Below are 24,898 nucleotides of genomic sequence, written 5' to 3'. Positions count from 1 at the left end.
GAGGGACCGCAACCCACGAACTTCGAGTTTCGTAGTAGCCCTGCTGAGCGGATTTCACATTCGTACTACGACCGCAAGCTGGTTGGCGCGGGCCTCGGCTGCTCACGGACGCGGACGGCTTCGTCCAGATTCTACCGCGACTGCTATACAAATTGTAGGCACGTTGCCTATACTACTCACGGCGAACATGCGGCGAACCTTGCGGCTACTATGAAACTCGAAACTCGAAGTTCGTATCGTACCGTCCCTCTCGCTCTCGTATTAAATAGTATAAGTGTCAGAGGGACCGCACGACACGAACTTCGAGTTTCAAGTGTCGTAGTAGCCTTGCTTGATCCCTTTGTCAGATTCACTGACATTTCTGATAGTGACACAACAGTTTCAATTTTCTCATTTAATTGCAGGCAAAGGTTAAATCTTGCATTCAGCCAAGTTATTTAACATAAATTATTTTAATAAAATAAGATGGTCGCATTTGGTTGCACTAGTAAATTATTGTCAAAAACATGCACTCCAACTGGAATCCGGCTGCAAAATGGGAGTTATTGCGCAGTTAGTGCAACTGCATCAGCACTGCACCCGACTGTCAGAGGACTGCCATTTTAGGCAATCGGAGTGCAGTTCTTACGCAGTTCTGATGTAGTTCTGAACTTCGGAGTTTTTAACTTCGTTTCTAAAACCTCTTATTGAAAAAAAAATGAAAAAAATGGAATATCTGTCTTGCTCCTCCGCGAATTAGTGAGGCCAAGTCGTGGAAAACAGCTACGTGTGAGTTGCAAAAAATGTTTTTTCATGCAACCTCTTATTGCTTCTGGTTTCTGGTGTTCTGACTTGTATTTTTGTATTGATGCAATAACTACTTTACGCATACTCATAATCTTTATATCTGTGAAAGTTGTTCTGTGCGCTAAGACATATTTTTTATCTTTGGCTACAGCTCGCACATGTTTCTTAGAACATAAAATAAATATCACGGGAAATTTCACACCTATTGACCTAGTCCCAAAGTAAGCTTAGCAAAGCTTGTGTTATGGGTACTAAGAACATGGTTCCTACATTCATTTTTTGACTGTATGGTTTGGGTAAGGGTTGTATACTGTAGTTTTAAAGTATTACATTTTGAAAAAGTGACTCTCTGCCAAGCTTCTTGCTGCGCATTTTTCCTGGCAATGATGGTCTTTCCGAAAGCGCTGGTAGTTTAAAAAATGACGTGTAAAAGTGCCCATTGCGGCCTATTTACTGAATAAACGATTTGATTTGATTTGTTAAAAGTGAACAGACAACTATTTCTTTACTGTTTTATTATATGTATAGATTTGCCTAGCTTGTAATCTAGATTTTCAGATTAAAATAAAATTGTTTTTTTTTATTTGTATTGATTTACCTATGTATTTTTATTTCGTCTGTCTACCTATTCAGTCTTAATGTCTATCCATTACCTACATTACAAATTAAACTGTGGGCATGAAGAGGGATAAATTATTTCTTTATTACCAAGACTATTTACATTAAACGAAGAATTTCTTAATTAAACCGAAAATTGTGTAATTATAATTTGAACGAAAAATCCGGAACTCACATTAACCAGAATACGGATACGAACAGAATAAGGCCGTCAACGGGCTGCGTGACAGACGCGCGGGGCGTTGCGCTGGACGCCCCGCATTCGCCTCCGCCGCGTCGTCTGCTTCACCCCCTCAAATACCGAAAATTCTTCTATAAGCGCGCCTTAAAGCAAATTTCTACTAAATAAGTTTCCTGCCTATATATCCTCAGTCGCCTCTATTCCTGTACCCCGTGTTCCTATTTCATAGAAATCATTGTATGTAGATGTCGGCGGCTGATCTTAAAATCCGGCAGATCACGAAATACCTAGGCATATCGTGAAATGGCGCCATTTTATGAATTGGCAAAGGGACATCCGCCATATCGTTCAAAACTCACCGTTTATCGATTTTCCTAGTGACGTTTAGGCAGATCATGAAATTCCTAGGCATATCATGAAACGCCGCCATATCGGTTCTGGCACTTCGCCGGCCGCTGCTGCGGCACGCTCGCTTCGCTCGCTCGGCTCGTGCGTTGTGGTCACAATTCCTACTAACAACTCCTCGCTTCGCTTGTCGTACCTAAATTCTTCTTTATTTTTGATGATGTGCCCGGTATAGAGCTAGGAATATCGACGAATGCGTTGCTCTAATCGATCTGTCGTATTGTTTCTCGCGTGCCTACATCGTGATATGCCTGACCAACTTTTAGAAATTTCGTGACCTGGTGGATTTTGCGATTGGCCGCCGACAAAGACAAATAAACTAACTATATTTATTAAATTCGAACGAGTGGCCTATGCGCTACGGTGGATAGAACATACAAGAACAAACAGAATGCCAAGATCATACATAACCCTCACTTACGTTCGTTGGTAAAAACACAATTCCAATCATTCAGCACGCCCATAACGAGGCCCAGTCATGCGGTCACGCCGCACCGAAAATTTGCATCGAAACCAAAATAATGGCGCCGAATAATACCGATACCCATACCGGAAATTCGGTTACCGGCAAGCCGCAGTTTCGAATGACAAAATAATTAGTAAGCTGCACGCGTATTGATTGACGTGTGTTTTAACTGGCAGCAAAGTATTGGAAACCGCATTTTGGTGCAATTCAAATGTGCGTAATTGCTCGTGACCTGGTAATAAAATTTACGGTTACAGAACTATAGCTTTAGAAACACCACGCAAACCTTCGGCCTCTTTGACAACAGTTTTGTTTTGAGCAATATTTCTCTGTTGTCAAACGTCACCACCACGATTACGGCATGACATATGTCACCAAAATGGCAAGAGATGGAGAAATAGGGATTACTAATATTTCGGGCTGTCATCGTTCATCCACCATTACCTCTCATATTTCGTTTTCTAGAATTTTTTTTACCGTACAACGGCAAAAACTACTAGACACTGGCAAAATTGTCCTCCAATGGACAGAGCCATATTTTTTTAAAGAAACAACAACAATATTTCGGCGAATAACGTTTGGCAACCTGTTTTATTTCGCAACTATTCATTTCCCAACTGTTTTATATTTTTGAATCTGTAAATATTTCTGGATTTTTATAAAACTAACCTAACCTAAAGGGTTCTACACGATGGCTCTGAAATAAATCCTGAAATATTTACTGTTTTCGAGTTTGCGAAATGAAACTGGTTGCCAAACGTTACGTTGCAAAATGGCAGTACCCGGGAGAGATAGTTTACAGTGTTGAAGTGGCTTACTTGTTTGTTTTTATTTATTTATTCATTGGTTTACAGTGTTTACCGAATCATCATCTTCATCAAAACCCATATAGGTACGTCTCACTGCTGGGCACAGTCCTCCTCTCAGAATGAGAGAACTTCGGTAGCAGAGAGAACCACGCAAGCCCAGTGCCGATCAAGTACGTCACGCCTGCCACTGAATTGCTTTTGTTTTTTCAGTCATGTACAGATGCCTCCCGCTTTTAGGTGACATTTCTACTCCTCCAATTATAAAATTCTTCTTTTTCGAACTAGGTAGCTCTATGTTTACGTTCATAAAAATAACCTATTCCATTGGAACACTTCCCCGAATCAACTAATTTGCTTACGCCGCTTCAAACGGTTTTAACATCTCCATTAGTTGATTTTTACTCTAATATTTTTCTTAGAATTATTTACGTTCCATTAATTTTACTCCGGAGAGTTTCCGCGTGAGGAAACCCGAGGATTCGGGCTAAAATAATGACAGAGGAAATCTTTAGTACGCGGGCGGTCGTGCCCCGATCAATCAATTCGAGGATTTATTCCCCAACAACCTTCTGCCCCGCGGCATCGCCCCGATAAAACCAGTTCTGTCAGTTGAATTGAAATTTTCGTGAGTATTCCCGAAACATCACGACACACGACGACATCGTGAGAGTTGCGGGCATTGGTAAATGCAAGGGGCAAGTTGTCATAGTTTTAGTGCTAGTTCTAGTCTTAGTTTTAGGTGGCACTTTTTGGAGCCAAAATAAACTTTTCTTTCTTTCTTTCTATCTTTCTTTCTTTCATTCATTGTGGCGTTCTAAAGGGGAGGCGTTTGTTCAGCAGTGGACTTCTTCCGGCTGATGATGATGATTCTAGGAGAGTAATTGGTCCACTAAGCCCTTCACTTTTTAGGGTTCCGGAGCCAAAATGGCAAAAATGGAACCTTTATAGTTTCGCCATGTCTGTCTATCTGTCCGATCGCGGCTTCGCTCAGGGATTATCAATGCTAGAAAGCTGTAATTTTTCACGGATATATATATAAATTATGCCGACAAAATGGTACAATAAAAAATTCAAAAAAAAGCCTCCCATAGACGTAAAATGGGGGTGTTTTTTTTTCTCATCCAACCCTATAGAGTGGTGTATCGTTGGATAGGTCTTTTAAAACCATTAGGAGTTTTTACGATTCAGTGATCTGTTTGCGAAGTATTCAACTTTAAAGTGCAAATTTTCATTAAAATCGGGCGTCCCCCCAACGTCCTCTAAAATCTAAACCGGTGGGTGGAAAAATTTGAAAAAAATCAGGATGGTAGTAAGTATATCAAACTTACAAGTAAAACTATAACGGCTCAGTTTGCTTGAGAATTATTAGTAGTTTAAGAGTAAATAGCAGCCTAAGGTATAAAATATACCTAAACTTGGAAGATTCCGTATAAAATACGAAATCCTTAGAAAAATATTACTTATTTTTTTCGTAATGGCTATGGAACCCTATTTTGGGCGTGTCCGACACGCTCTTGGCCGGTTTTTTTTACTTTTTATAAGCCCTTTACTTTTATACCCACATCGTATTGGCTGTTTTGATACCATCTGACATCGATTGTACAGAACATTGTGGCCGATGCAGATCAAACCTGCCAAATTTAGACGCCGTAATTAATTCCCCGGAATAATCTAACACAAACACGTGGACATTTGCGTCAGCATCCGTCGCATTGCTGACACGTGTGGTAATGAGGGCTATCGTTTTTTGTCTCACTAGATGGCGCACTGTTGCGTGAGGTTTTTAATTATGGCTTTCAAAGTCTGTTATTACGGGCGTGAAAACAAAGTTTAGATTAAAATCATATTTAATACACTTTTAAACCGTACCATAAAAATATCGAGCATGCCACAATGTTGCATAGTCCCCGTTTTATTCGGAAAAAAAGGGAGGACAAAGGTTTCCGACAGACAAAACTGCCTCAAAACACAGACATTCATTGCCCCGGAACGCATATTTGCCATAATTAATTTCAGATATTGCAAAATATTCACAAAATTATTCTAATTATAAATAAACCCGCGTAGCTCACCCAAAAACTATGAGATTTGACATTTCGGAGACCTCACGCTACACTAGCGCCTCTAGTGGCGAATTCATAAGCGATAGCCCTCATTAACTTATTTACTGGGAAAGTATCGAAGCAGAACTGATTGAGTTACCGGAGTGATCATCATCTCGGGGCATCTCCCATACGAACCCAGTGCGGATTGGGAACTTCACAATAAAGTGAAATGATGTCGACTCTATGGCTCGCTAACGTCTTAATGTGCGATGAAAACTCCGATGCCTAGTTATAATCTTTGTTTTTTTTCTATTTAGTTTTCTTAGAGCACCGGACACGCAGCAATGAGCGCGTAAACGCACGTTCGGCTTATTCTACATAGGGTGTAAGCGCGAATGCCAAAAACGACCTTATATACGCGGAAAAATCGCCCGGATGGAATGCCACATCAAATGCCCAATCCTATTTGAGATCGAGTGCCATATTGATTTTTTTTAAAACCTAGAGCGATACACATTCCAGCTTCTGTATGGTTGTATCCAATTTTATAAGTTACGTACGTTCCATTTTAGGATATTGGGTGGAGTCAAAGCGATTTTTTCAATGCGGTTTGAAATTTTACTGAATATTTTGCTTCACGTTTTTGGGCTTTTTGTCTAATTTGCTTTCATATTTTAGGGGCTGTTTCACCTTCTAGATAAATGATATGCCGTTTCGTCTATTCTAACAAAACAAACAGAGACGGCATCACATTTATCCGTCAAATTAATTTAATCAATGGATGGCGAAACAGAGGGTTAGTGTTTCGAAATATCAAGTAACTTTCTAAATTTACTACGCGCTTTACGGTGCAGGAAAACATCTTGAATTAATTCAATGGTGTGTATGAAGTTCCCAATCCGCTCTGGGCCCGCGTGGGAACTACAACCCAAGCCCTGTTATCTTTATCTTGAGAGAAGAGCAGGACGTATATACTGGGTGTGGCCTGTAATAGAAGCAAATAATTAAATCACAGATCGCGTCAAAGCGAACATTATTACTTCAGCGATTTTTAAAAATAATGAAATACTTCGATTATCTATTTTTCATACAAAGTAAATACTGTTATTAATTTACGGCATCCTAGAATTCAACTGACACCGTACAAACATCAAGCATTTTGCTTTACGTTGCTTTTTCCAATAAACTTTAAAGTGTAATAAAAAAAATATTTTTTTTTTTTTAAAAGTCGCTGAACTAAAGTTGTCCAATTTGTCGAGTATGGTCAATGTTTTAATTATTTTCTCGTGTTACAGGCCACAATCGGTAAAGGCTGAGATGACGATGATGATGATCCGGTTACTGGTCTACTGACTCCTCATTTTGAAAGAAGAAAACAAACTATCTCGGTTGACGTTTCGGTGACATTATTTGAAGGGTCCACGGAAAGAACGTGTCTAGTCACCTAAGCAACTTTTTGAGTTATAGCGGTTTGAAAGTTAGTCATCACGAACAATTACTATGGTTACCATTTATTTAAAAGATAAAAAAATAGATTTTATTATGTTTTCAGATTATTTAATTCAGTGGTAAGTCATAGTACTTTGTGAGCTCTACATTTTGAGATTAAAATCTCAATTTAAAAAAACCGGCCAAGAGCGTGTTGGACACGCCCAAAATAGGGTTCCGTAGCCAATACGAAAAAATTAAGTAATACTTTTCTAAGGATTTCTTATTTTATACGGAAAGTTCCAAGTTTAGGTATATTTTATACCTTAGGCTGCTATTTAATCATGAACTACTAATAATGCTCATTTTTTTCAAGTTTTTACATCCACCGGTTTAGATTTTAGAGGGGGGGACGACGACGCTCGATTTTAATGAAAATTTGCATTTTAAAGTTGAATATTTCGCAAACAAATCACTAAATCGAAAAATCGTTTTAGCAACCCCCTAATGGTTTTAAAATACCTATCCAACGATATCCCACACTATAGGGTCGGATGAGAAAAAAAATCACCCCCACTTTACGTCTATGGGAGGTACCCTAAAAGTTTACTTATATATCCGTGCAAAATTACAGCTTTCTAGCATTGATAGTCCCTGAGCAAAGCTGCGGACGGACAGACAGACAGACAGACATGGCGAAACTATAAGGGTTCCGTTTTTGCCATTTTGGCTCCGGAACCCTAAAAATGGTGACTAAGCATGTTCTTTCCGTTGACCCTTCATTTATGTCGTGCTATTGACAAGGTGTAAAACAGCAAGGTTGATGGAACTTAATGTCAAAGGACTATGAGTCGTTATGATATAACTTTAGTGCCCTTAATGTCCCTTGTACCGAGCATAGGGTTGTTCCAAATGCACGTCTTAAATATATCGAATCGATATCGAAAATACAAACTGAAATATAATAGATGCATAGAAAAACCAGAAAAATAAGACCAGCGCAGGGAATCGAACTCAGGTCCTCGGCATTCCGTGCCACGTGCTATACCACTACACCACCACTGGACAATCGATACGTGGTATACGTGGTATAGCACGTGGCACGGAATGCCGAGGACCTGGGTTCGATTCCCAGCGCTGGTCTTATTTTTTTGGTTTTTCTATGCATCTATATTTCAGTTCGTATTTTCGATATGGGTTTTACAGGATGACCGTAAAAGTAACAAAAAATTTGGAATTGAAATAAAAAATACAAATAGATTCCAAAAAAACAATCTTAATGGTTGCACGGCCTTATTTATTTGAAACACAAATTGTTTCATGGCAACTGTACTGATACTTTTTATTCACATTTCTTTACTATTTGGGATACCGAAGAATATTGATGTATATCAACTTTGTATCTTTCTTTAGTCGAATAAGTTTTAGAAATCGCAATTTGGTTGGCGAATCAATCGCTTGTTGTTTTGTTTTGTCTATTCTTCTTTTTTCTTTTGCTTTTGTTAGGAGTGAGAAGGGTAAAGGAGACTGGCCTATGCCTATTTCTTTTTTATATACTGGCAACCCATTTTGTAATGTTAGTATTTTTTTATTTTATTTAAATAGGAAAGTATTTTTATATTCTTAAACTAAAAATTGTATCGGTCTCACTTAGCTGTACTTTTTTTCAATGTTTAATGACCAGATGGTCCCAAAGGAAGACCAGCGCCGTTCGCAAGACCGGCAGAATGCTGATTCGGGACCATTTCGTGACATGCATACGTAACAATTTTTTAATTTATTTTTATTATTGTTGCTGTCTTTTTTAATGTCACGAATAAATGTTTTCTTTCTTTCTTTCTTTCTTAATGTCTAATCGACTTACAATAAGTTAAGACTTCAAATAAAAATCTGCTGTGAAAAAAGTACAGAATTAAATGGTTCAACCGACGATTATAAGTCAGGAGAGGTCTAGTGCGAGGCAGCGCGGGGGGCGCCACTGTCGTGAACGGACTCATCTATGAAAAAGATCTTCCGAAATGACCGAAACTAATAGGAACGTTTTTGACTTATAATCGTGAGTTATTGTTTAATTTTGGATTTTTCAAATATCTCTTGAGTAACATGTATGTATGTATGTAAACTCTTTATTGTAGAAACAAAATAAAAATTTCTATGTTTGTTTCGTGAAATGTTTTGCAAAATAAATTTTGTCCGGCATGGTAGTTAAATTTTATCATTTTTACTCAGTTTTCTAGGTAAATTCGATACAAAAATTATGTTAAAATTAACTTAATATTTAACTATTAAAGCCAGAAATGCAACCTAAATTACAAAAATACATTAAAAAACATAAAACTTTAATTTATTCAGGTATGTAGGTCCCTTAGTTAAGTAAGTACCCAACTCAACTCTAAACATCTTAGAAAATGAGATCTACCATGAACCCCACCACACTATCAAACCATACATCGCAAATATCGATCCAACCATTCTATCGTATTGCGAAAAACATCGATGTTTCCACTCACTACCGCCTAAAAACGTAACGTTTTATAGAGCCAATAACTCACTATAACACTAAAGCGCACCTTTCAGCGAGCAACCTGGATCTTAACGGCTATAATTTACCGGCCATTAGGCTGACCTCCGCCAAATGATTCATTAACCCCCGCTGTTATGACAGACTAATAATGGATAGACCATAGAATTGAAACTCGGTTTAGATCTCAAAGAAAAATCGCACAAGTTGCACACAGCGACGCTTGGTTGACTACTTCAAAGTGGTTTGCTTTAATGCAGCTACACGTTTTTCTGTAGATCTAAACTAAGCTTTTATTTTAGAGGAATCCACAGTCCATAGTAAATGCGAAATAAATGCGATAATCTGTGAATGAATGAATGAAATGATTTATTTGTATAACATAGGTAAATTACAAAGATTTTAAAAATTTAAGGGATTCTCTATAATAACATTTATCCAATAATAAAGATGTCAATTTCTTCTTAAACTGATTAAGATTCAGTACTTTAATATTAGCGGGAATTTTATTATATGTGTGGTGCCATTCCTAGTAAACTTTTTTGCATCAGCGCAGTTTTGCATCCTATATGCCTTAGGGTATTATGATACTGGGAGCTTACGTGTGTCTGAAACCTTTACAAATAGAGACTCATTACATTTAACAATAATAGCTACCTCCAAAATATAAAGACATGAAGAGTGTGTTTGTATGTTTGACCGTCTTTCACGACGAAACGGAGCGACGGATTGACGAGATTTTTAGCATAGAGATATTTTATGGATCAAAGAGTGACATAGGCTACTTTTAATCCCGGAAAAATGCACTGTTCCCGAGGAAACAGCGCGTGATAACCGAATTCCACGCTGGCGAAGCCGCGGGCAAAAGCGCGAAATATAACAGCGCGAATTTTTTATACAAACGGAAATAGTAACATAAGTTTCATATTATAATTTGACTTACGTACAATACAATACTATACTTTATGTTGTTAGCTTCTTTGCTTAAAACATTTTCATTGACTTGGATCTATACAAAGTTGCGCGCCGTATATATTAAATACAACTTATAAAGGTATCCAGTACGGTGCAGATAGGCAATACGTCCAGTTTGACGGGGACACTTTAAATAAGGCATGATGCAGGGGGAGAAGGGTAATTTTAGGTTAGTTATTTTTTTAGTTAAGTAAGTAAGTACATAGTTATTATTAAAGTAACATATGTAATTTATAAGGTAAAATCGCAAAATCAAATAAAATATATATATAAAAAAGTAAAAACTCTCTGTTTTCAACTGGTAGATGCTGAAAAGAATAATTTCCTAGAAGTAGTTGGAAATATTGGAACACTTTTGAAATTTCAGTAACTAGTTCATATAAAAGTTAATGTAAATGGAAGTTTCAAAAGCATGACTCTGCATAAACGTGAACGTTGAAGTCTGGATATTAAGCGAGCGATAGAGCTATTCAAAATGAACTTAAAATGAAAAAGGAATCGACGGTGTCGTCGAACAATGAGTGCTAGTGGACATCGCAATCACATTAGAACATGGAATGTAGAGATGTCATTATAACGAATGATAATGCGTGTTGTTTTTGGTAATTTCAACCTGGGTATTTCTGTAACTGTTTTCTATTTGTAATTTTTTTTTATTTCATTTCATGTGTCATTGTGTCTGCTGAATAACACAGCAAGGATGGATCGTCGTCGTTGTTAGTTTATTGCCCTGATCACACGTACCGAGTAGCATGGCGAGACAGCAAATTGGTACTCGGCCGTGAGAATAGGGTAGGCGAGTAGGTGTTTACACGCATTTTGATTTTCCTGGTGACAGTGGCCAATACGCGGTTGCGCGGCCGCTCGCTACGACAACGCTACTGACTGGCGAGTGGCGAGTGAACGAGTTCATACCTGCCGAGTGGCGAGCGAGTCGGCGCGGGGTATGCTGAGAGGAGTTGCGGGGGTGGGCACTCGGCCTAGTAAACAAACCAGGGTTTGCTCGGCCGAGTACTAGGCCGAGTACTCGTCACATAGTACACACGAACCGAGCACTCGGCCGAGGACACTCTCTCGCCACTCTACTCGGTACGTGTGATCAGGGCATAACGTCTAGTAGCATGAGTGTGAAACGCTTCAGCGTAGTGTAGTGGTGGTGATAGTTGGGTTTGTGTGATTTGTGTGTGCTCACAGTATGGATACAAAATAGATAGGTACAGAATTCAATCCTACTAATATTATAAATGTGAAAGTTTGTGAGTGAGTGAGTATGTGAGTGAGTGAGTGAGTGAGTGAGTATGTTTGTTACTTTTTCACGCTGAAACGGCTGGACGGATTTGGATGAAATTTGGCGAAAAGTTAGTTTATAACCTGGATTAAAACATAGGATACTTTTTATCCCGGTATTCCCACGGGATAGGGATAAAATCTCGAAATAACAACCTCTGGGCTTAGAGTCATGAAATTTGATATGTAGGTAGTTAGACGTTTGGAATAACAGATAGGTGACTTTTTGACCCGATATTCCCACGGGATACCTAGGGATAAAATCTTGAAATAACAACCGCAGGGCTTAGAGCCATGAAATTTAGTATGTAGGTAGCTGGACCTCTGGAATAGCACATAGGCTACTTTTTATCCCGATATTCCCCCGGGATAGGGATATAATCTTGAAATAATAACCGCTGGGCTTAGAGTCATGAAATTTAGTATGTAGGTAGCTAGACGTCTGGAATAACACATAAGCGACTTTTTGACCCGATATTCCCACGGGATACCTAGGGATAAAATCTCGAAATAACAACCACTGGGCTTAGAGACATGAAATTTGGTATGTAGGTAGCTGGACCTCTGGAATAATACATAGGCTATTTTTTACCCCGATATTCCCACGGGATAGGGATAAAATCTTGAAATATTAACCGCTGAGCTTAGAGTCATGAAATTTGGTATGTAGGAAGCTGGATGTCTAGAAAAACACAAAGACGACTTTTTGACCCGATATTACCACGGGATACCTATTTTATTTTGAAAAAATGACTTTCTGCCAAGTTTCTTGCGGCGCATTCTTCTTGGCAATGATGGTTTTTCCGAAAGCGCTGGTAGTATAAAAAATGACGTGTAAAAGTGCCCATTGCGGCCTATTTACTGAGTAAATGATTTGAATTTGAATTTTGCATTTGAATTTGGATAGGGAAAAATTTTGAAACTTCAGCACTGGGTTTAGAGTCTTGAATTTTGTAGTTATTCACAACACAACCTCAATGAAGACCACGATATAAATATTGGAAATTTCCAGGGGAATTTTGTAAAATCCCGAAAATTTCAATTGCAGCTACCACACCGAATAGTTTACGCGTGCGAAGCCGCGGGTAAAAGCTAGTCTACATATAAAGTGCGCTCGAGTAACGCACACATAGACACTGTTCACGGACACGATATCTCGGACCGGTTGGGACCAGTGCGAGCGCGATTGCCATCCGCTTGGGACACGCGTCTGTGAACTTTTTTGTGAAATAATGGTGCAACTAAAAAAAGTTAGTATAACTGTTCAGTGAACGGTTCTTTAAATTCAACATTAAACGGTGACGTGTCGTTTTTTAAACTACCAGTGGTAACAATGACATTAAAATTAAAATACTTTAGTTATTATTAATTTATATTTTCATTCTTCCTGTTTCATTCTCGACAATAAATCAAACAATAGATACGAGTGCCACTACCACGATAGTTTTTTATGCATAAGTCATAGTCGACAACCCTAAGGCGATCTCCGAGCTTAGGTATGATTTTTTTTTAACAAAGAATGGAACCGACTTTAAAAACCTTGAAAATAACGGAGTTATCGCGTTGAGGTATCCCATCTTAGGCCTCTAGGTTAACAACGCATCTGCAATCCCCTGGTGTTGCAGGTGTTTATGGGCGCTGGTGATCTCTTACCATCAGGAGATCTACTTGCTCGTTTGCCATCCAGTCGAATAAAAAAAACATACACTCGAATTGAGAACCTCCTTCTTTTTTAAAGTCGGTTAAAAATTTAAGTACATATATGAGATTGACTGCTGTAGCTATCTGTTTTGTGGTATGGAGGTGGAAGAGCTGCATAAAGACACATTTGTTGCCTAGACATAGCTATCCTAAGGTCGCGGGTGAGCAATAGTTATTTGTGTCACGAGGGAGCAAAATGGTGTATTTACGGCGAGGGCGTACATTGAATCCAGAATATAGCGAAGGATTCTGCAATAGAATCCTGAGCGTAGCGAGGGATTCTAAAGTAGAATCTTGAGCGTAATGAGGGATTCAAGTGTTAACGGCCATGATGAAAATTATTTTGTTCCCGAGTGGCTCATAGAAGTTTTCACACCGAGCATTAAGAGACTAGAAAAAAATAATTCTAAATATTATTAAAGAACAACCAGCATAGAAAATGGCGTGGCTTTACAATTATCAATTTCAAAAAATGCCATTTGCTATAAAACACTTCGAAATGCCTTGAACAGAAAAGTTGCACTTTGCTCCCTCTCGTCAGGGAGGAAAAGTTATTTTTCTGAAGGACAGGTGTGGAAAGTAATAATTTTATATTTCAAAGCTACTAATCCAATTTTTCAGATAACTAAAAGAGAGTATCTGATTTTAAGTAAAATATGTCCAACATACCAGAACACGAATAACGTCACTCCATTATTCGCAAAGTTGCCAGCTGCCAACAGAAATACAAAATCATTTCGTAGATACGGTGATGACGCGACGTTTCGGTGCAAATTTCGAAATTGGAATTCTGGCACGAACCGCCTTCGTACAACATTGGGCGACCTTACACGTTGGAAAATTGAAATTTGGAGTTTCAGATGGGATAGCTGTTTGATATCCGGGGGAATAGTGCGGTAGCTTTCATATAGAAAGGGTTGGTGTGCTAGGATTAGGCAAATTATTACTGCTATAATATTTAAAATGAGATTAAGGTAGGTTTGCATTTGAAATACGGAACATTAATTAATAATTAGAATTTAAAATACATATTTACCTGGTGAGACACAATTCCTAGTAAGTTATAAAAAAAGTAAAATATGTATGTATGTATGTATGTAAACTCTTTATTATTCTCTCAATTGACAAACTTAAAATAATTGATGGGTTAATTGAATTCCGCATAAATATTGCCCCAATAGTTTTTAAAATGTGCATTTGAAACATTTATATATTTATGTATGTACCTTCATACATTTTAATATAAAACAATCTTAACTAAATATAAGTAACAACTATAACGCAAAAAAATATATTCCATTTATCGTCGAATACCGTATTGCCAACCTAAAAAAATAACGTAAATTTTATCATCGACATTCTAAAAGCGCCGTCGCTTTATTGACTATCCCACGGACGGTACTCAATGGCATAAACTTAAAGTTGTTTCTAAAATCAAACCTATTTAAAAACCTGGTCAAAGCCTAACGGTAACTTTGCGCAAAATAACCGTGGAAATTTATTAATCGACGCCGTGAAAAATTTCAGTGAGAAAATTAATTATGGAGAATAAAGTTTACGAGTATATTTGTAGTAAAATTCTTTCCTGTTTAACTAGCATCTTTGGTTAACTATTTCTCTGCTAACATTTTTAATGATGTTCGATATATACATGTAAAGAAGAATAAAACATGGTAGCCTAGAGGTTTGACCTATGGCTTCTTTAAGTAGAGACTTAAGAGGGCATAGGTCAAACCTCTAACCCATGATGCTCCGGTCATGGGTTCGAACCCAGGCTGAAAATTGAGTTCAAATGACCAAATCATCATGCTATGCTAATGTTATATACATAATTATAGTTGCACAATATAAAAAAATATATATCATGGGACACTTGACACCAACTGAACTAGTCCTAAAGTGAGCAAGGCTGTGTTATAAATACTAGACAATGGATAAACATAGTTAGATAGATAAATAATAATATAATACATGACGGCGCGAGACGAAACGGAGCGGTAGGTGGATCATCACCGTCGTCTCGTGGTGGAGGTTCCATGTCGGTGGGCGATACAGAGAAACGCAGATTATCTTGCAACTTGTAATTATTTGGAATCACAGGTAGGTAGGCACTTACAGGAGTGACTGTGAACGTGACAGGTTCGATGGAACAGGAATTGACCGTTCTCAACGGTGGTCGGCAATCTAGTGAACATCGACTCTGTCCTCGTGTAATGGCGCCGAAGCGATACTCGCCCCACCACACTGCGTTCACTGCACTTTACAATTTAAATCAACCAATCAGAGATAAGATCCGGTACTAGGTAATCAAAACAGCAACTATAATGTTACGAATATACGCGCGCGACGACATACATATTAAGGATCCAAGAATCGAGAACAAGCGTGCATATTTCGTACAAATATCTGCCTCCATTAGAAATCATACCCGGGACCTCAAGCTTCGTAGTCAGGGTCTCTAACCATTGGCCGATCCGTCCCATTTAATTAATATGGATTATCAACGATACCGAACACACATAACATACACGATACACGAAGCCGTGATGGCCGAGTGGTTTGCCCTATGGCCTCTCAAGCAGAGGATCGTGGGTTCAAACACCGGCTCGCACCTCTGAGTTTTTCGAAATTCATGTGCGGAATTACATTTGGAATTTACCACGAGCTTTACGGTGAAGGAAAACATCGTGAGGAAACCTGCACAAACCTGCGAAGCAATTCAATGGTGCGTGTGAAGTTCCCAATCCGCACTGGGCCCGCGTGGGAACTGCCCAAGCCCTCTCATTCTGAGGGGAGGCCTGTGCTCTGCAGTGGGACGTATATAGGCTGGGATGATGATGATCAACGATAATTGTGGCGAAACAGTCCATAGTTTTAAGTGTCGGTATGCACTGTTTAATACCTTGATATTTTAATAAAAAGTCTTACTAAATATGTCCTTGTTTCAGATGCCACCAATACAAAGTCGATGTTTTACCGCCTCAAATAACGTTTAAAACGTTAGGACGTTCTGATGACGCGGCCCCGTACGCTGTGCTGTGTTGTGTCGTGCTTGTGATGTGATAGTGATGGTGATGATGCTGTGATGGCCGTCATGACAGCGCTGCGGCTGCTGGCGACCGCGGCAGTAGTGGGGGTGGTCATCGCCAACTTGAGTAATGGTAAGTGTTTTAATACAGATAGAACATACATTTTTCGAACATTTCGGCCGCGATTCCACGAGAGATGTGTGATAGGATGTGAGATGGATCAACTATTTCTTGTTGTTATTCTGTCCCGTCAGGTTTCTTTTTATCTACTACGCTACTTATCAGCAGCACTAGCGACATCTATGTTCCGCTCTCATCGAGAGACGTCACATTCTTTCGGAACTTACCGCTCACCCAGACAAGAGATGTCGCTACTAAGCAATCAAATTATGATTGGCTTTTTTGGAGTCTTTTTGTACAAAAATAGATGATTAGATCCTGATAAGACCTGGGTTCGATGGGCGCTGGTCTCTTTTCTGTTTTTTTCTGTGCATCCATGTCTCAGTTAGTATTTTCTTTATAGAAAGGGCTTAAAACTAGCACAATAATGCACGTTTGGCAAGTTTGATCTTATAAGCTTACGGTTTAAAGAGTTACTCAGAAGACCGTAATTATAGCAAAGTGTGACAAGAAAAAGTTAATCGACCCGTTTGCGTCAAATGTGTCTTTTGTGAACATATAGACACGCTTCATTTACCTATCCTGGCACAGCACGGCTCCGTCGAAGCAGCTGGAGCGAGGATGTAAACGAAGCTTTTCTATTGGGTCACAAAAACACGTTCCTCGCAGCACATCCTCACATATATCTGATGGAAGTGTAGTCTTAGGATAGTCTTAGTTCAACCATCTGACTCACATCATGTGTTTAAGAGAAGTTTCCCTGCCGGCCGCACGGCCGCGTTAGGTATTCATTTGGGATATTGCTGTCTTTATCGGTCGTGACATAAGCGCTCACAGCCGTCCCCCCCATGCCTTCCGCAACGACGTCCGTAATTTATATCGAGGTAGCTGTAGGCTTTTCAAGATTCGGGCGGTTGAATTTTGGGTTTCGTTGTCCTCATGTTATACGAAAAGTATAGCACAGAAATCAATGATATTTTACAATCAAGATATTCATTATATTTTCTATGCCTGTGGTTTTTTAGATTTTTGTGAAAATGCTTTATTAGTCTGTAATTCTCGTGAAAAGTTGACATCTTTTTTTTGGCAACTTTTGAGCTCCTGTAATTCTGATATTACTCATTTATATGAAAATCTGAAAAACCACAGGCATAGATAATTACGTCTAGTCCATACTTACAAAACGTCATCTTTTTCTATTGCCTAGTTTTCAAATGAGACCGGGACTACGTGTGTATGGAGAATGGAACGAATAGACTTCTCTTAAGTTATAGGTAAAATTTCTTAACATTATGGTATTAGCCCTACTCATTTGGTAATACTGTTGTACAGCTTCTTCACAGGATGGAGCTAGTTGAATACATTTGAATAATTTAAGCCTCTTTTCTACCCGTATTGCACTATTAGATGCGCTCATCATCCTACATCGTGCTGTTAAGATTTTTTCCAATTTAATGGCATGACCGACGAAGGTTTTTTCCTCATAATCTTCATATCAACAGCAATAGCTGCTAATAAAGATGTAAAAGCTGTAAAGTAAGGGGATACCGTAGTATCTCCTTAATTCTTTCTTAAGCTTATTTGCTTAAGTTCTTTGCTTAAGCTTGATACTAAGGTTTATATTTTTATAAACAAGCATAAACATTTTTCCGAACTTTCGCCATATTTCTACAAGTGTTCTAACAGCACTAAAACTTCAACTTATCCAATGGTTCCAGAGAAAGGTGGCGTAATACACTAAACATCTTATATAACTCATTACGTAAAGCAATCCAAGCTGAACAATCTCAAAACAGCTTTAACGTAGTCTAACAAGGAAGATTATAGCAAGGTTCATCCAACCAGGGGGGGATACTACGGAATTCTAAAATCGAAGTTCGTTTCGTACCGTCCCTCTCACTCTCGTAGTAAATGATATAAGCACCAACGGGACGGCAAGATACGAAGTTCTAATTTTAGTAGAGGTCCAGATTTTATGGACGACAGCGACCATAAAATGGCACCGCCACTTGCCACTGGACTTAAATACGCGAGGATTCGCCAACTTTCAGAGTTGAATTTCAACGGAGATAGCGAAAGATTTTGTTTTATAGTTTTTCGATAATGTTTGTAAACAGAAAGATGTAAAGTTAAGTAGGTATACTTCAAAGCGATGCAATGTGCTTGCGGCATTTCGCTAAGCGGTTGGAATAAAGAGTTTATAGTCTATGGATATTCACATGTTTTATCTTAAAAACCGGCCAAGTGCGAGTCGGACTCGAGCACAAAGGGTTCAGTGCCATCTACAAAACATTTATTAGACATTATCAAAAAACGGCAAAAAAATTACGTTTGCTGTATGGGAGCCCCCTTAAATATTCATTGTATTATGTTTTTAGTACAAAGTTCATGAGATAAAGCCTGGTGACAGACGAACGGACGGACAGCGAATTCTTAGTAATAGGGTTTCCGTTTTTACTCTTTGGGTACGGAGCCCTAATAACTCCGAAGACTTCCGATTGTATATCTAAACGTCAAAACAATTAGGTCTAGATCATCATCATCTTCAGTTGGAAGACGTTCACTGTTGAACAAAGGCCTTCTTTCAACTCGCGACTTGCATCCACTAGGGTTGCCCGAAACTCTCACAATGTCGTTAGTCTCACTGAATATCTAGTAGGAGGCCTGCCAAGGCTTCGTCTTCCCGTTCGTGGTCGCCACTCCAGAACTCTTCTTCCCCAACGGAAGAAAAGTAACACACAGACACTCACACAAGATGATGATGAAGATAGATGTTCTTCGAGCGATGTGCCCCGCCCCGCCCTTTACATCAACTTGCATAATCTTTGAGGTCTTGAAACAAAGCTTAAATTTTTTCCATAAGCCGACTCACGCTTGCCTGGTTTTTATTATAATTTATTGATATGCAGCATGTAGCTGCGGGCAAGTATTCAATATATTTTTCACTTCTCATGCTCGTAAAATTCTTGTTTATGCTGTATCTAGGCGACATAAAATGACTTTTTATGTTCTAGTGCATAAAATAAAATCTTCGTGTAAGACCAACTTAAGACCAAGGTAATCAGGTGTCAACAGCCACAAACAAAAAAGTTTCGGTATATTTTATAAATATTTTTAATTTCTATAAAACTTAAAATCATTCAAATCAATCATACTAAATAAGTAAAATTAAAAAATGGAATTATTATAATAATGCATAAAAAATAAAAGGTACATAGAAAGTGAATCATTGTTTCCACTGTTGCTATTTCATTTCCTCGCCATCGAAGTGAAAAGCAGAGTGTAAAACTCGAGCATTAAACCCATTGATTTTCCCCTCGACGTGTCTATCCACCCTCGCCGTACCGGCTCGGGTGGCTATATGAACACCTCGGGTAAAATGGCTCGTTTTATGCTCTTGTTGTACAATCTACTAATTTTTTTTTTTTTTTTAATTTTTTCTAATTTCAAATGATTTATTCAGTAAATATGCCGCAATGGGCACTTTTACACGTCATTTTTTTAAACTACCAGCGCTTTCAGAAAGACCATCATTGCCAAGAAGAATGCGCCGCAAGAAACTTGGCAGAAAGTCATTTTTTCATAAAAATATAATTACAAATAAAATACTTAAAAACTATATTATACAATTAAAGAAAAAAAATACAACAAATAATAATAATAATTTATCTAACTTACTTATTATCATATTATTTTTTACCCAGAACACTACCTATTGATCCACACACGGCGTCTTGTATCTGGGATTATTTTACAGTCAGTCTCGACGTTGGTTTCTTAGAACCCTTTTAAGACGAACATTTTTAAACAAGACCCCTAAGGTTTAGGAGCCAGCTAGCTGTTTAGCATAGCTCTGATTTCGTCGCTCCCCGTTGGGCCATTGCATCGTTTTATAAAGCGTTGAGACACTAATACCGCCATTTGCATTTGAACATGCTCGGGATTGCGCTGTGATCCGAGGCCAAGGTTTCCAAGTATCTTGAAAGTTTACATTGTGAAATCAAGAGAATAGAGAAAGAAGTATACTGAAGTATATATACTAGAGAGAGGTATAAGATCGGAACCTATATTACCTAACGTATTCGCAATTATACTATAACACATATTTCTACTACCATTTTACACCGTTTACCGTAAACTGCTTCAACTTTGCCCTCTTTCCCCACCATTGCCTGCTTCGATTTAGAGTCAATAACTTAGCACCCTTTGGGTTTAAAAATCTTTATCCCCCCGTAATAATAATTCCCGTGCAGATAAAGGTTTAAAACCTATAAGAGTGCTAAGTTATCGACTCTAAATCAACTCAGGCAATGTTGGGGCCAGAGGGCAAAGTTGAAGCAGTTTACGGTAACAGTTAGAATTTAGAAACCGTTAAACGCTAGTATACTATATTAACAAAGCACAATCACGTCCGAAACGTTCCAGAAAATTAAACAGAAAGACACAAAGCTTTCCGTTTTTCTAAATCGCTATAACATTATCGTAGTTTTGCTGAAACTTGTATCACTGAACGATCAGTTTGCATCGTTTGCTAAAGTAAACATAAGCAAAAAACATTCAACAAAAAACTGAATGCTAATGTAGCCGCATGGAAGTGGCATTTCATACCGCTACGACTAGTACCTAGTGGGTTCAGGCCTGAGAGGACAGCTACATTACTTAATTTATTGAATCAGGCGTTAGGTACTTTGCGGAGGTCCATATCTTTGAACTAAAACAATTACTTTGCTCACCTAATGATAGCTACGTTTATGCAAGATATGCGTGTTCATGCAGTTCTTTCACCTTCACACTGTAAGAACACACACAAATCCACCTATCACCACCACCACACTACACGCGTTTCGAACTCAACCAGAGCTCATCTTAAGAGCAACACAACCGTACACCATGCTACCAGATGTTAGACTAACAAACCAAAGCAAACGTTTTAATTTGTCATTACAGCGAAAAAGTATAGTAACATTAGACGCTATGGCGTGGTACTGAGAAAGTAGTGCCATCTATTCTGTCTTACGAAATGCCAACACTATTTTGTCTGTTATAATTCCAAAAGAGTGAACTCACACATTTCGGAGTTGACACAATATTTAGGCGCGGTCAAAGTATGTTAAGGGCTTATCTAAACTTATAAATCTTTGATTAAATAGAGATTTAACAAAAACCTAATTTCAAGAAGGCTGTTCTCCCTGGCTCCTACAAGTAGTTGCAGTGTTGCCAGCGCCTGTAAAAGTTTAACACCAAAGTTAACTCCAGCCACGTTAGGAACTTACTTATTTTGGCCCGTAAGTGAAAAATACGCCAAGATGTGAGTCGCTCGCTAAGTGTCAGCTTTTGGCTTGAAAATGAGAAGTTGTTATAAAAGATTTACTATTATAGAATTTTATGAGCGATGTGAGATGGAGGGATCATCATCATTATCATTTTAGCCTATTTACGTTCCACTGCTGGGCACAGGACTCCTCTCAGTATGAGAGGGCCAGATTATGGAGGCATGACCTGGTTAAAACCGCGGATTCACGGTGGATGCAGGACGATTTCAACCGAAGCAACTGGAGTCGGAGTAGGCCTGTATCCAAAAGTTGACGTCCTACAACTGACTTGATGATGATGATGGTGATGATGATGATGATGATGAATATTATAGTATTGATTTCAGTTTTTAAGGTTTAATGAGTCAATGGATCGCCAGTGTTAGACTTCGATGAGACTAGGCAAAGTAACAATTTTTCAATGTCATCATTATGAATTATTATAGACAAAAGATTTTTAGTAGGGTTATGTGTCCAACAATGAAACTTAGGTACACAGTGAAACATTGCGATATTTCTAAAGTGCCACCTTGCCAGATCGTGCACTTTATCGCGTAAGGACACCCTTAAGAACCCCCCACTGTACCTCAGTTTGCATTGACGTCACGTGGAGGAACCCACGTCTACTGAGCTTTTTCAGTATTATTGACACAAACGTAAGGATTTTAAGCTTTATTTGTAGATTTTTCATTAAATTATGGTTATAAATTCAATATATTTGATATTTTTTTTAATATAAAAAGTATTTCTTAGATTATCGTGGACTAGATCACGTGTTAAAGTGGCACAATTTAGTAGGCAAAAATTCGAAGTTTATATAAAATACCTTAGGTAATCAACAATGAAACATTTAAGCATGGGACACACCTAATAAGACTGATTAAAGTTAAAGTAATTAAAACTGTTTGATTATATTCGTCTCAAAATTATGAAACAGATTGTATTAGTTTTCACGTTTCATTGTTAAATATGTAGTGTTTTATTCAGAACACCACTGTGGACACAGTGAAAAATTTCCCATTTTTTACTTTTTATTTTTTTGATGACTTGATCCACATTCTTAAAGATTACTATGTGAGAAATCTTTTTTCCAGACGAGTTTTATTTATGAAATATTTGCTGAACAAAAAGGAAGTACCCATTAAAGCTGTGCACTGAGTTTCACATTATATTCAGATACGCCTATTTTCAAATTTAAAACTCAATTTCGGGAAAAATTACAGTGTCTTTTTATCGCATGATGACACATTTTGAACTGGAAATACGAACAATATTGCCGCGAATCAAATATTGAGGGTACAACGATCAACGACCTTTACGAAAATTATCTCCGCTGTATTTGAAAGAACGACAACGAATCACAAACAAACGCAACCTGATTCCCAATTCAAAAAAACAGAAGAAGATAACAATACGGTGGAAAAAAGGAATGAACGAATAACGGAGCTAGACATAGACTGGAATGGAATGAAAACAACATTGTAAGAAATTGGTATTCGGGAGGGATGCAGGGTAACAAAAATACGAAATAAAAAAACCTTCGAAATTAGACGGCGTATAATAATGAAGGGTCTACGATGTGGGGCTCTATGACTGTTATTGAATAGTTCTCTGAGGCCGCAGGCTTATGATTGTTAGTTTAATACATCCATCAATATTTACTATCAAATACGAAACTGTTAAGGGGCTGCCACAAATTGTTGACACGGTTATTGAACAAAGAATTGTTGGCAAAGACATTTTGTTTTTAACCAATGTCTAAAAAGAGGGGGTTGTTTTCAATGCATTTGTTTTTTCTTGTAAGTAAATTTAATGCATAATTTCAATAAAGTTTCTTTATTTTCTCTTTTTCACTTTTTTTTGTCGAAGGCAGTCTATTTTACGTACTCTTTCAAAACAAAAATGTCTTTAAATCCTATCATAAAAAAATTAAAGAATACTTAACTAATTTTGTCCCAATGCAGGTACTTCTAACATTTTGCATTGCACTCATGTTATTTGAATTTTCATCCGAAGTGGAATTCTTTCATAATCAATAAATTAATAATTGGCTTGGCAACTTTGGCATTTTACTATGTCATTTCGCAAACTAAATGGGCATTATGGGACTATGTCAAGTGTATAAAAGTTAGAACCGGAGGACATAAATTGTCTTACCTACTTACTTGGAACCACAATCACATTCGCCATTCTTTTCCGTCAAATGATATTATATGAGAGTAGAAAGAGAATAGAAAATGATTACGATCGCCTTGCTGTTACCCACACTAAATGATTTTGTAACCATCTGAGTACGTGACATGTTGCAGTAAAACATAATAATGTTTTTTAAAGAAAATGGTTAAGAAATATAGTTCTAGGAACAATGTAAACTTCATCATTATTCTAATGTCCTTGACAAAGTCGTAAAGATTTTAATTTAACTTTCGAACAAGTCATTTGTTTCTAACTTTCAATATTTTAATGACCTTGCCCTTTGGAATACGAGTTATCATTTATGTCACAACCCATTATACAAATGTCGTGTCTCAAACGCAAATAATATTTTATTTTGTTCCATCGTGACCTTTTGTTGAATTAATAATTCAAAGTTCAAAGAAAGACGTTTTTTTTCTTTTTACGACGATATTAAAATAGCAAAACGGAAATACTCCAATCTGAAGCGTAACCATTAACGTATATATCAATATAGCTAAGAAGTAGCTCATGGAAAATTCAAGGTAAAAATGGGCACGTAACTTTTTAAAATACTCGTTGCACTCGAGAGTCAGGAGCTGAGATATATTTCAGTCTCATTCAGGATTCACACGAGTACTTTGCCGTCTTACTAAAGAGGTTGCAGCTCTGAAAAACGCCTTTTATAGCTTCCACAGATAGCTCAAGGATGAAAGATAAAAAATTGTGTGGCAGAAAATGCTCGTGTCTGTTATTTATGTTTCAGTTTTGGTTACGAAAATATTTATTACAACGATGTAAATAGATGCAGCTTTAGCGAAAAAAAAAATAGTTTTTGCCAAAATAACTTTTGCTAAATGTGTTTTTTTTTTTGAGTATTATTGCATTGTAATCCAACTACTATTAATGGGTACCTTACTGATCAATTCGATTACCAAAAGTGTGAGTAGACTGGCAAGGTTGGATTTAAAAAACATCGCAAGTTAAATTATGTAGAAACTTTTAAAAAGCCGCAGAGCACCAAGTTTGAACCGAACACG

At 37.8% G+C, this 24,898-nt stretch overlaps 2 protein-coding genes across 4 annotated transcripts in view; both read left to right on the top strand.

Annotated features, from left to right (window-relative positions):
• LOC141432872 (protein turtle homolog A-like) overlaps positions 1-24,898 on the top strand; it is a 414,047-nt gene that overhangs the window by 131,258 nt on the left and 257,891 nt on the right. For all 3 annotated transcript variants that reach the window (XM_074094681.1, XM_074094682.1, XM_074094680.1), the window contains one exon: positions 16,171-16,383. In XM_074094681.1, coding sequence (XP_073950782.1) covers positions 16,308-16,383 — 76 coding nt within the window. In that variant the 5' untranslated portion in view covers positions 16,171-16,307. The remainder of the gene's footprint in view (positions 1-16,170; positions 16,384-24,898) is intronic.
• Positions 1-24,898, top strand: part of LOC141432896 (SCP2 sterol-binding domain-containing protein 1-like) — a 532,736-nt gene that overhangs the window by 485,079 nt on the left and 22,759 nt on the right. The gene's annotated exons all lie outside the window — the stretch shown is intronic.

This window comes from Choristoneura fumiferana, chromosome 11, assembly GCF_025370935.1.
Source record: "Choristoneura fumiferana chromosome 11, NRCan_CFum_1, whole genome shotgun sequence".
NCBI classification, from domain to species: Eukaryota; Metazoa; Arthropoda; class Insecta; order Lepidoptera; family Tortricidae; genus Choristoneura; species Choristoneura fumiferana.
Note: the sequence above shows the minus strand (reverse complement) of the source record. Positions and strands in the feature narration are given on the sequence as shown.